The sequence below is a fragment of the Spodoptera frugiperda genome, chromosome 29 (assembly GCF_023101765.2).
Source record: "Spodoptera frugiperda isolate SF20-4 chromosome 29, AGI-APGP_CSIRO_Sfru_2.0, whole genome shotgun sequence".
NCBI lineage: Eukaryota > Metazoa > Arthropoda > Insecta > Lepidoptera > Noctuidae > Spodoptera > Spodoptera frugiperda.
The window spans coordinates 1,080,236-1,094,279 of record NC_064240.1 but is presented as its reverse complement, the minus strand read 5'-3'; the positions used below and the strand labels follow the sequence as shown (position 1 = coordinate 1,094,279).

General features: G+C 34.9%; 1 protein-coding gene across 1 annotated transcript in view; it reads left to right on the top strand.

Annotated features, from left to right (window-relative positions):
* Positions 1 to 14,044, top strand: part of LOC126912734 (angiotensin-converting enzyme) — a 150,541-nt gene that overhangs the window by 2,266 nt on the left and 134,231 nt on the right. Inside the window, exons 2-6 of the mRNA XM_050706395.1 lie at positions 11,361 to 11,519; positions 11,852 to 12,092; positions 12,343 to 12,425; positions 13,030 to 13,236; positions 13,624 to 13,793. Of these exons, the coding sequence (XP_050562352.1) occupies positions 11,361 to 11,519; positions 11,852 to 12,092; positions 12,343 to 12,425; positions 13,030 to 13,236; positions 13,624 to 13,793 (860 nt within the window). The remainder of the gene's footprint in view (positions 1 to 11,360; positions 11,520 to 11,851; positions 12,093 to 12,342; positions 12,426 to 13,029; positions 13,237 to 13,623; positions 13,794 to 14,044) is intronic.

The following is a 14,044-nucleotide window of genomic DNA, read 5'->3' as shown; positions in this document are numbered from 1 at the left end:
ACACCTGTTCGTGGGAACTATTGAATAAATGTAACATGTAGGTCGTGACTAGTTTCATATGTTTATTGTTTAATACTTTTTTTTATTAATAGACTTATTATTGACGACATCGTATCAAAGGGTGGTGCTAATGACTCAGAGATTTGTCGTGATTAGCTGATCTTTAATTAGGTTTTTCTTAAGGGATCTTGTCTGTATTATTTTTTTCTTGGATGAATGGGCAAGGGTATACATGTCATGTTTTGGTCAGTAATCGATTTATTTCTAAATTCTGTCATCTTTTTCAAGCTTCTGAATTAGTATTTAAAAGAAAAGTATTTTATGTTCGTCAGCAAATTAATACGTTATATTATTATCGATCTCCGTAGCGTCAACATCCATCTGACGAGCTGTTGCTGCTTTTGACTGATGCTTTATTCTTATTATGCTTCATGCCATATGATTTATACTAAATTATAATAGACACATCAAAAACCCAGTCATACTTCATCAAAGTTCCAGTCAAAAATGTTGATTGTCTTTTGTTTTTTCTAATGACCTTAATAGGGCCGTTGTTTGAACGTGTGCTGGATTCCGTCGGATACTTACTCGGATTGTGTGTAAGTAGGTCTCCTGGCAAAAGACAATTTAGTTATTGTGGAAGTTTATAGCCTTAGTAAGGGACTAGGTGACGAACTGACGGATACTTTATTAGTTTTCTGTTATTTTGGCTTGTAGGAGTGCTATTTTTTTAAACTTTATTCAACACTAAGATGTTATCCTGTTTCGTGGATGAGGTTGTGTCGTTTATAAACATATACATGACACCCAGACCCGAAACAACAATTTGTGGATTTCACAAAAAATTGCTCCGTGCGGGAATCGAACCCGCTACACGTTGCGACGATGCCCAGCTACCGCACCAATCATGCAGTCAAATTGTCAAATCTTTTGAAATGCATGATTTTGACACTACTATTAGTAGTATGGTTCCAAGCATGTGGTTTTGATTAATTTGGAATCTGCCAAAACGTGGCGATGATTTATACTATTTTCAGCATAATTGATGCGGAAAACAATATTGAACATAATATAATATTGCTTTCCGGGTTAATTGGACTACTTTATTAAGGATGTATACTGCATGTTAATTGAATAGTTTTTTTTTAGATGTCGTTAACAATATTCATTGTTTCTGGTTATCTGTTTGCCAAAATTGCAAGCTTCTTCTAACACGCGTGTGCGTGATTTGTACGTATAAAAATTGGATATGTGCAATTAAAATAATGGTAAAAATGCGTACATTTCATATTTAAATCATAAATGCTTACGTTTTGATTAATTGCGTTGCGATTTAAGTTCTTAAATAGTTTGTATATCTAAATTTTTAATAAATTTTGAGGGGAAACAATGATTTTAATTAATACCATTAAATTTTTCACACATTTACCTTTAGAATCATCTGCAAAACTATTTTTTCTATTATTTTGGTGAATAGTTGTTTTTAAAGTAGAAAATTACGGAAAAAAATAGCTTCTGCCCGCGCGCACTTTTATGATTGGGGTTAATCATTCTTCGTAGTAGTAGGTACCTCCTCCTGTTTTGAAGTCGTTATAAATAGAAATCAATTTAACTGGAATTTTTTTTCATGGATTTCACTCTCTGTTAACCTCTTTGAATTTTTATGTTAATCATGCAAACCTGTACAAAGAATCTTTAATATTATTTTATCCGAAAAAACTAACATTCTATGAGGCTTATATCGATTGACACCCATTGATTTCGTCGAGTAATATCCGTTGCATTGTGGCAGAACAATGAAGGCATAGTGTCAACCATGGCCAGGTTTATTTGTTCCGAAATCGATTGAAATGTCATCCGAATCTGTGGAAACACGGCGCAGATCCGGAGGATGAAATTTTGTAATAGTCGGGTTATGTCATGGACTATTTCTGAGCTGGTGTTCGTTGATAGACAAATAGGTCATCACCTACATTAAATACCTGTGACCGTCCACTATTGGGCTATGGACATCCTTTTAAAAGCGTAGTAACTTAGTAAACTCTAATGATACCAGCGGTATGAATAAAGGTAGAGACAAATTTCTTTTGAATGGTTGTTATGGTATACACAAAAACTTAAGACTCTATACATTTATATTACAGGTCTTAGTTGACACTGGATCATTATTATCAATGACAATCATCAACACGTGCAAACAATATTAATAATTAATACTAGCAGTGTCTGTCCATAACACGAAGTTCAGTAATTGCTATCTGCCAATTATCTGCTCCCATTCAACATAGCGATAACAAGGAGACAGTCTCAATCATAGTTTTAGCAGATCTTGAGTCAGATTCTAATTCATGCCCAGCACAGAAAAAGTATGCTAAGTGATAAATTACAATAAAATTAGTAACATGTATGTTAATTGTTTCATAGCTGTGCCAAAAAAAGGAGAATCACCCCACAGCATGCCAGAATTGTGCTATTGTTTTTTATACTTTATTGCATATATACATAAAAGACATTATATTGTGATTGTAATTAGATTATAGGCGGTCTTATCACCTAGTTTCCTAATATTTTCCAAATACTCCCTTAAATTGACAAAATCCTCATCACAATCACAAATAATCAGCCCTGCTCCACAGCCTATAAACGTATCTTGACCTAAAAGGCTGGTGGTAGCTAACAATAAGATAATTCATTACTCCAAGGTTCGCTATTGTGTTCCAACCATTACAATTATTGTATATAGTTAGAGGAAAAGCTTTATGGTCGTATGTAATGGGTTTCTGACCATAGTGAGGCGTTTGATGACACTTGTGAGCTGGGTTCGAATGGTCTATAAGTATGTTTGTGATTTACTTTGTTTCCTGTGGGTCTTGTTGAAGAGATTAAAGGGTTTTGTCTTACCACCGTACTTCGAGTAATTTCATTGTTACTTAACCCAGTCCTTGGCAATTGTTTTCTTAACAAAATCGTTACTAAGGAATAGTTTAAGTAAACATTCAATGTCTCTAAGTACGGCAGTTAGTGACTTTTTGGTCTGGTTCATTTTAGGTTTTTCTTTATTCATATATTTTAGTCTTATATTGTCCGAAGATTTGAGGTCGGTATTAGTTATGAATATAGTAATATCATTAAACAAAGTTACAGAGAAGTATTTCAGTGGTAACTAAAATTTATATATTCATATTTATTTGCTTTAAGTAGGTACTCGTATGACAATGGACGACGCCATACGTATGTGCATACATATCATAACATAAAATAACACTAACTCAATAAATAATCTACGTTCTTTGCCATGAAAAGTTAAGAAAACTATTTCCTTTATTTATTTATTTTTTTTGTTATTGAGAAAGATATTAAAAATTTACCTGACTGACAAGTTCTATGCAAAGAAAATGTAGCTCATATTTTAATCATAAAAACTTAAGAGCAAAGTAACGAGTGCAGACTACTGACAATAACGGTACCTAATTCTAGATTATTATGTTTCAATAAAAACTGTTCTTCTAACCCGATTTATTCAATCAAATAACAAAAACAAACAATAGCTTTTGCATTAATTTTTTTTCCGTATAATTCAAGAAATTCACAAAACGTATAATCGGTTCATATTTCAGTGAAGCCTTGAATATGTTTGGTGTAAAAAAAAAACTCAATTTATTCACAATGGAAAATTATTTTTAAGTGAAAAAAAGGTTTTGTTGTGTTTTACGATGTATAGAAGGCACGTATTCCTACATTGAAAGGCTTTTCAATGACATATTGTAGGAAAAGTTTTGCGTAGGCTTAACTTGAAGTTTACTTTAATACAAGATACATCAAAACTTTAGGTGTTAGTATACGAATGTACAAAGCTTGGAGTTTCATTGTCATGATCGTCGTTCGGTATTCCCAATGATGACGATAATGACTTCGTAAGTATACCTTCATATAGAAAAAAGCCTAAATAAAAACATGGTAATAATTATGTTGTCAACAGCTACTTCTGTAGTCTCTTTTTTTCGAGGGGAAAAAGGAGTCGGCATCCCCTTTTCCCGCCCTGGGTTTTTTTAATCTTTGCCCCACACTACGATTTTTTCCTGTGTCGTGGGTGCGTTTACAAACATACAAGCACATGACACCTAGACCCGAAACAATAATTTGTAGATCACACAAAGAGTTGCTCCGTGCGGGAATCGAACTCATTACACGTTTCAAGGCAGCCAGTTGCCCAGGCACCGTGCTGTCCAAGCGGTAAAGCGAGATATAGTGTTTCTCTTACTGTCTATAAACTACCCCGTTCCTACTCCTGCTTCGTCCCGAAGCCCCGATAACTATTTTCGTTTCTCCGCACCCTTAATGCTGTCGTTTTATTCAGGGAAAATCTAACAGGCGTGTTATGTCTAGTATAAAGGGTCAAAGTTACTTCATAATTACGACAACCTTGTACTAATATTTGCGAGTGAAAACCCAAAAGTATGCCAAATCTGATTTAAGGTCTGATTCAATTAGCATAACGCAAATTGTAGTGACACATCGGTTTTACAATGCTATGTTAAGTTTTTCAGTTTAGCACATATCGTGTTGCAGGATTTTCATTCATACTTATAATAAAATACATAACTTCTTTTTAGTTATGTTTCTCTTGATATTGATCGCGGTTGATCACAATGTTGTTATAAGTATTATTAAAAGTGATTAATCTTTGAAATTTTTACTTTATTAAAACTTTCTTTCTGAAGTCATACTTACTTTCTCCCGGTTTGGGCTAGGTGAGAGAGAGTGTCAGACTCTTGCTGACTAAAAACCACCCCGTTCCTACTAGCCCGGGTAACCCGCTAGGCAGTCCGCAGCTCCGAAAAACATACTTCCTACAGTAGTTTTACACTTTGTGCATAGCTACTATCCACTAAATAAAAACAGAAATCTTTTAAGCATTTGTGAAACTAGACTATAATATAGATTTAGTTCAATTATTTTTTTAAAGCGTAATCCACACGACATGACGTCTATACAATCCACAAACTTCTCTAAGTCCACTTCTAAAGCAGTCAGTTTTAAGGTAAAATCTATGTCAAAAGGCACATTTCCAAAAGAATTTGATATCTATCTACCTTCACCTTGGCTTGGAATCAGCAGTGTTCAGGGTCATGACGTCACAATGCACAGGTTTTTTTTAATTCGTATCAAATTTTGTGTAACCACGTCGGCGTTGTTGTGGTCCATTGAGCGTAGTACAGGCGATCACAGAAATGTAAAAAAATAACATTAAAACGAATCTTTGAACTCAAGTTATAATATTTATTTTAAAAGTAATTATGTCTTGATATTGGTATACATATTATTAAACTGACCGGACAAACGTTTCGCCTTATAAATTATTTCTAGAAAATAGATCGTTGTCGATTCTCAGACCTTCTACGCATATTAAATTTGATAAAGATCGGTAAAACCGTTTTGGAGGAGTACGGTTACCAACATTGTGATATGGAAATTTTATACATTCATTAGATGTATAGTTTATCTAACCAAAAAAATTAATTATTATCTCATTCCAAAAACGCTATTGTGTGTGAAATATGTGAAAAAAAAAATTTAGGCAAGCATATATTCCTTTTGCAAGACCCTGGAAAAATACTTGAGTTTTCATAAAAAAAAAAACATGCAAAATCTCATAAGCTATAACCAAATGCATTTTCTACTTAAGAATACTAACCTATTCACACAACCCACACACGTAGTTCGCTAATTGATGACAAAAGACGATCCTGACCTTAGAAATGTTTCAACCAATTTAAAAATCCAACTAAAATAATAACTCTAAACCTTAACACAACGACTTAGAGACGAAAATAGAGTAAAAGAAGTGTAAATGTAAGTTGGTGTTAAAGTGCAAATGGGTTGCATAGTATTGTGCCGAATATTGGAACGGCTTTGTGCGCGATAGTACATCTGTTTGTAAACTTGAACTAAATTTTTGTATGAATGAAGTTTTTTGTTTGGTTTTGCTCTTTTATCTTTTGTACTCGTGTTAAGATGGATGTACTTGCTATGCTATATGTGGTTTTGTTGGTATTATGTAGTGTATGGTATGGTAGCTTCTGATATATGGGTTTTCAAAAATGTTTGTGTACATCGTGTGTTGAAAACTGTCATTTATTTAGGTTTCCTGGGCGCTTGTGAATAAATTATATTTGTTATTAAAAATACTAAGACTAAAATATTTACAACTTGAAAATTAAAACTATAAGTATAAAAAAGGAAGATAAAGAACGGAAAATACATAAAAACTAACTTACAGTGTCATCTTTTATTTAGTTTTGAGTTTGAAAAATATCATCTTTAGCTTATTTGTTCGTAATGTGTACAACTTAGGTATGTTTTTGATAGCACTAGTAGCACAGTGTGGTAACTATATTACTTACGGTACTGATACTACTTTTTCTTGCTGTCGAGTACCTACACACTTTTACTGAAGACGTTAGCAGCGTAGTGGTGAAAGAATTAGTAAAAATTTCGACTATCTAAGTAATAATAAAAAAAATATTATGCTATCGACTTACACACGTAACTGTTTGATGAGGAACTCGACTAGTTTCAAGCCATGCTAGAAGCTCATTTCCATGAGCAGCATTCCGCGACAGACGACACGGCGATCAGTAGCGCGACAATTCTCGTCAAATAGTTACGTGAGTAAGCCGCTAACATAATAATTAATAATAGAGAAAAAATCTCCATCAAAGCTCCACAAAACAAATTAACCCCATTATATAACAAAATAAAACAAAGACGCGATGAAGCTTAACGCTAAAGATAAAGGCAAAGAGACCTTACGGTAGCCACTTCAATGCCGTCACAGAATAATGAGATGTCTATTAATTCTCACACAACGTTAACGTGTGTCCATTGTCAATGATAGAGGACATTCCCAGACTGTGGTTTCGCAACACGTGACGAACACTTCTGGTGAATTTCGATTGAGAATTGAGGATAAGGAACTTAAGGATTAAGGTGCTGGAACTGTGAGTGTCGAGCCTTTTGCTAATAATCTTATCTGAGTGGCGTTTAGAGGGATAGGTGAAGTTAAACTTACATACAATATGCCACACAGTTTCAATGATATTCTATAGTAGGTAATGATATAAATGAGATAACACCATAGATTGGTTGTGGATGCGTTTGGCTGCCACCAATCACATCTTTATTTTTGGTAACAATTGAAAATCGAAAATCTGGACGTCTGCATTTTGCTAAGTCCAGGAATTTAACCCTTCATCTTTGCACTCATACTTGCAAACTTGTGAATAGAAAAATTGAGTTTATATTTAGAACTGGTCTCTTTATATTCTTCTTTATCCTTCTTGTTAGCAGTCTGTAGGAGGGTATTGTTTTTCATATTAAATAACCTGTTATATTATTATCATCTTATGGTAAATTATACCGATTAATATCTGTCTTTAGATGTGATTCCTTCCTTCACTAGTCATCTAGTTAAGTAAGCAAGTATTGCAGTGCGATCTTAAGTGCTGTACCTACAGTACCGTACTTTAAGATAATTAAGTTAAGATCGTGACAAGGTAAATGTGCGATTATATAAATGAATAATTATCACATAAACATAGTCTCAAGTTCAAAACCAGTTCCATATCGTGGGAAACTGATTTTATTGCAACATACGGGGTACGTAAAATGTTTTATATAATTTGTTATTATTATGTATATATATTTCTTTCGTTTGATGTCAGAGATGATCTGTTCTTGAGATTTCTTATATAATGTACCAGTAGCAAAACAAAAACTTAGGAATCTAATCCCTCAGACCACCGCAGACGGGGCCCAGTAGGGTTGATGCCTGATCCGGAGCTGCGGACTACCTAGCGAGTTTACTGGTGCTCCGGCTTGAAAAACAGGAGTAGGATCGGGGTGGTTTTTAGTCAGTAAGAGTCTGACACTCCCTTTCGACTCGCCCACGGCTGGAGATATCATTGGATGATTTTCTCTCCTCAATCCCTAAGTTTCTCTATTATGTTACTAGTCCCTAGATGAGGCACTGAATTTCAGCAACTGATAACTAGGTAATCATAGTACTAAGCTCTTGTGCTTGACAGTCGCATTTGCAACGAGACGTAACCACTAAAACAACCATTCTAATTTAAAACATAGTAGGTACATTTTTATTTTCACAGAAGACGCTTTACACAAGAACTCATCAATTTTCCGAACACGAAACCGACATCACAACCATACCTACTAATTTACCAGACTCTATGTAATTAAACAAACAATTAAACAACCGAATAATTGCGATTACGAGGCGGTGGTAAGCAGAACTTGTCTACGAGATAATAATCTTTAAGTAAATCAAGGTTAGGTTCATAATGAATCGCTTTGTAGGGACGCTATGACATTTGTTTTGTTCGTAACTTCGCAAGGTCGGGTAAAGTGGAGTTATGAACACGCAAATCTGTGAAATCTGTAGTAAGGTCTTGTGTTCTTGAACTTGTAGGTCGTAGGATCTTTGGCCTAGATATTTTAGGTAGTGACTAAGTATTAGGTCATAGGCGTATTTAGATGAGATTAAGTAATTATTGATAAGTTCAAGAATAAAGTCGATTTTTTTAGTGCTTATGTATTTAGTGTTTTCAATGTTTCTGTTTAAAATAAGAAGCACATGTTGGCTTTTGATTAAGAAATTATTCGTAAAGAACTTTACTTACTTGGGATGTCAGGACTGGCTATGGTGTGTATAGAGATTTTGGTAAAACTAAGTCGGAGTACCTAGATATTTCATGTTAAATATCTCTACTAATCATCTGACGAAATTCGAAACAGTTCATAAAATATGGTTGTTATGCATCATGTGTTCCTAATATTACATATTAAACATTTGACCAATGGTTTTTTTAAAGGAACGTTATGTTAAATTCTTAGCATCGTCTAGGTTTTGGGACGCCTATATTTATTTTAGACATTCGTTGTCGGATACCATGGGCTATGGTTTAAAGATAAAAAGTACGTTTACGACATCAAAGCTACAAATAAAATTAAACTACCTCGACGTATTATAACCTTTTGAACGGTCAGAATACAATCAAAAAAAGTGTGAACAGAATTATAACTCATTGTTTTTAAAACCAACTAATTAATTCACAAAATTCTCGAGTTTAATAATTGTTCATCCGGATTTTTATAAATCTAATTTTAATTACGGATCATTATTATGTTTTTGACCTAAGAACATGGTTTGACCCGCGATTGAGGTACAAAAAGTTAACATTAAAAGTCGGCGTACTTAGTTCTACTTATTTTTTCAATTGAATTAATCTCATAGTCGTTTCATTTATGAGCCCGTTGCTATATACAAGGAACAATTCAGACAACGTACTGACTTACTGATAATGATGATGATGATGGAACGTGCAATCCCTTTGTTAAGGGGGAAAATCATTTAATGGCTTCTCCCGCCTTGGGCGAGGCAAGAGGGAGTATCAGACCTACTCTTACTGACTAAAAACCACTCCTTCCTTCTCATGCTTTTCGAGCCGGAGCCCCGGTAAGCCCGCTATGTAGTGCGCAGCTCCGAACTTGCAATTCATCAACCAATGAGGTAATCTACATATTTAATAGATGTTATATGCATGTTTAAATTAGCATACTAGAACAAATTACCAACATAATATAAAATTAGTCCACCTGTTAGGTACTTAGTGCTGATTCATCAAATCACGCGTCTATGACTAGTATGCAATTGTAATAATATTATACCTACTCGTATTGTCATCCACAACAATAACCATGATTAAAAGACACCTCACAACGTGATTGATTTCATATCACGTACTCAGGACTACCTAGCAAGTTACCAGGGGGCTACGGCTCTAAGCAGGTGGTTTATAGTCAGTATAAGTCTGATTTTCTTCTCACCCAGTGGGAAAATCATTCAATTACTTTTCCCGTCTTGGGTAACGCAAGAGAGAGTGTCAGACTCTTAGGTACTAACTAAAAACCACCCCATACCTATTCGTGATTTTCGAGCCAGGGCCCTGGTGAACTCGCTAGGTAGTCCGCAGCTCCGGATCAGGCATCAACCCGTCTGTGGTCGTCTGATGGAACTTTGAGGAGTACGCGGAACGTGATGCGCCATACGCAAGGGTCTGGTCAGGCGACGAGCTACCCTTGCTCGCCGTCCGCAGACACATCCGTCTGGGGTCTACATTAACAGATATCAGTCTATCAATTTATCCATCATAATAGTTATCTCAGTATACCTACAGTGATTCACTCGTTATAATATTATCATCACGCTATGTCCTTTGAGTCACCAAAATAATTGCCGTAAAAAATGAACCGCTATTTATCATTGTTTTCTCGTTATCCGCCATTGTTATGACGTCATTTTAATTTAACTTTACATGAGTAAAGTGAATAATAATAATCAAGGTATTGTTTGTAAGGAAAATGACTTGGGATTAATGAACAACTTATAAGTATAAAGCGAAGCGAGTTATTAATTTAATATGTAGTTTTAATTTGATGAAATTCCGTATAGAGAGAGGATATGAGCTGACTTGGATGATAGGATATCCTTTTATCCCACAGGAACGCGAGCGAAACCGCTGGAGCCGTTGAAAATTGTTTACAAGTCCCTTTTCGCATTAAGTTTATTTTACAAATTCCGTTGAAAGCTAAGTTAAGAATTGTTACTGATGAATGGTAAAAATAAATTTCTTTTAAATTTTTACTATGACATCAAAATTACACCGAAGAAAGTCTACACAGGTCACACGGCAAAATATTTCATTCTTATTCATTTTATTTTCGTCACGAAACTTCGTAGTATTTATTTTAGTAATGAAAAATGGATCGCTTTGTAATGTTTTGACAGTTTGTTGAAAAGACAAACATTTGCTATTTGTACCATTAGTTCCTCTCAGCTTCTTTTGTTTTATTTTTTCTATTGTAACTAAATAAATACTGCTTTTGTTAATATTACAATGAGTGACATGGAAAATGCAGGTCTTATTGTTTGATAAATAAAGTATTCGTTATGGTTGCCATTTGTGTATTCCATGGTTGCCATAATATCTAAGATGATATTTTGTGACTAATATCTTTGCATCACCCCTATTCGTCTTGTTATTCCATATAGCCCTGGTCTTTCCTAGTTTTGATTATATATCGAACCTGAACAAGACTGATTAGTACAAATCCAAATTCTTTCAATTTAGATTGATTTTGACGTGATTTACAATGGTGTTAATGTTAAAAAAAACAAGATCATCTTCGCAACTTTGAGTTCTATTAAGATTTACTGAACTGGGTTGCACAGAAGTGCATCTCTTTGATGTACATTATTAAAATGATTCCATTTTCTTTTCCAGTTGGATGCCCAGCAGCGCTACACTCTATTCCAACGTGGTCTCTGGGAGGCAGCTCAGCAGATACCTCGAGGTGGTCTCCGGGACTACGCCACCTTCAGACAGCTGAGGCTACTCTCCATCATTGGACCTGCTGCGTTACCACCAGATCAACTGGATAGAGTGAGTTTGTTTTAAAATTATCTGTAATGCATTTCTCCTTTTTAAGTGTTTTCGGGCTTAAAGTGTTCTTAAACTAAAACTATTATGGGCAATGGCTATAAATCATACGTTAATAAATTATCGGCCCTTAAACATTTTTTGTGCAATCTGTAAATTAATCATCAGATAAAAAGAAAAACAAAAAATTTGATGGTTCTTAAATACCTAAAAAATCCTGAATATAAATCCACTAATTAAAAATCCCACCATTGTCTACAAAGCACTGTGACGTGAAAACTTCAAAATAAAACAAAAAAACACACTCTGACTGACTTAAAACCTTTCTTTTTCAGTACAACCGCATCATCAACGACATGCTAGCAGTCTACAACACAGCCGAAGTATGTGCTTACAACGAGCCCTTCAAATGTGGACTCCATCTTCAACCAGAGCTCCAGTTCATCATGTCACACTCCAGGGATTGGGACGAGCTCCAACATATCTGGACTGAGTGGAGGAGGAACACTGGGAGACGGGTCAGGGATTTGTATGAACAGCTTGTGGATCTGACTAACCAGGCTGCGAGGTTGAACAGTAAGTTTTTGGTGTATTACATATTTTTATATTTAAATTCTTTATACTCCAATCGGGTAATATAATTTAATACACAAATCACAATAGCCGCCTGCAACATTTGAACTCGATAGTATAGATGAGGGTTTTGCTCTTGTAAATCTTGAAGGCGCTTGGATTAACTCGCCAGTACCTAATTCATTCTGTATAAGTTGTAATATGTAATCGTATAAAATACATTACATTAATTTATTATTATTTTGTTTTTCAGACTTCACAGATGCTTCTGCTTACTGGATGTTCCCTTACGAGACCAACAACATGAGACAAGAAGTTGATGAAGTTTGGGAACAGGTAATGTGCTCCTACTTAGCAACTTAGTTACAATAATTAACTTTATCTACCACATATTTCTTTAAATCACAGACCAATAAGTTAATTAAATCACACACACACACACACACACACACACGCACACACATGTAGTTATCATATTGCATTTATATATTTATTACTCAATATTCATTTATTTGTTATATAATATTAGTTTATTTATTACTTAGAATTATGTCCAATTTCTAATGTTATTATAGTACATTTTAGCATAGTTTGTAAATTTTATTTTTTAGTGTTCTTCTTTTTTTTTCCCCTTTTGAATTATTGTGCACGCACTACCCATTCCCAGATCATATGATATATTCCATCCAAAGGTTGTCTGGAAGAAATCGCCGTGTGTGATAAGACCGCGCATTGTACTTTAATTACTATTAATTACAATGTAAATGTGTTTTATGTATGTGTGCAATAAAGTATAAATAAATAAATAAATAAGACTCCTTGTTAATAGTAAATATCCAGTTTAAGTAATCTAGTTTGTTTCAAACAATATCTGATAGGTTTGTGACGCTAAGTATTAAATAAAAAATGATAAATTTGATCTTAAAATATTACTTTCCAGATCAAACCTCTATATGAGTTACTCCACGCCTACGTTCGCCGTCGTCTCCGTGAGTCTTACGGTCCCGAGAGGATCTCCCGGTCAGCTCCGATCCCAGCCCACATCCTCGGAGACATGTGGGGACAGAGCTGGTCTGGCATCGTGCCTTTCACCCTGCCTTACCCTGGAAAAACCTTGGTGGATGTCACTCCGGAGATGGCGCAACAGGTAAGATTTGTAATCTTAAAAGTATATCTTCAAAAGTGTGTTTTGGCCTGCCAAACTTAGAGCCGGTGTGTTAAACTTTTAATTCATTTCTTAACACTGCATTGGCAAAAAAATACGAATGCTATTCTGTTAAGTCCGGAGCTGCGGACTACCTAATGGATTAACGGGGCTCCGGCAAGAGTAGAAACAGGATGGCTATTAGTCAGTAAGAGCCTGACATTCCCTCACGCCTCGCCCAAGGCGGGAAAAGTCTTTTGATGATATTTCCCCCTTAAAAAAACCTACTATGAATGAGAAAATACGATATATCATATACAATACTATCATCATCAAACAAATCCTTACACAGACTATGAAACATTTAAAATTACACATCTTACTTTCCAGGGCTACACACCGCTAACAATCTTCCAACTAGCTGAAGAGTTCTTCGTGTCAATGAACATGTCTGCGATGCCGCACGACTTCTGGGCACTGAGCGCTCTGCAGCAACCCACCGACAGACACATACACTGCCAGCCGTCAGCTTGGGACTTTTGTAACAAACATGATTACAGGTAAGAAATGTTTCAAAGACAACTTCGAACTGCTTCGATTACAAGAGATCACGTAGGTCGGCAAAAGTATTAGGCACTATGTTTTTAACTTTAATGTATTACAGTAATATTTTTTTAAAGTTAGGGATACGATCTGATAGGTTTATTTTTTGTTACAAAGATTGACAGTCTGCTCTTTAGTAGTTGGATTCGCTAACATAACTGGTAAATAATATATCCAATTTTATCTGCCCCTAATGAGAATATTAGTT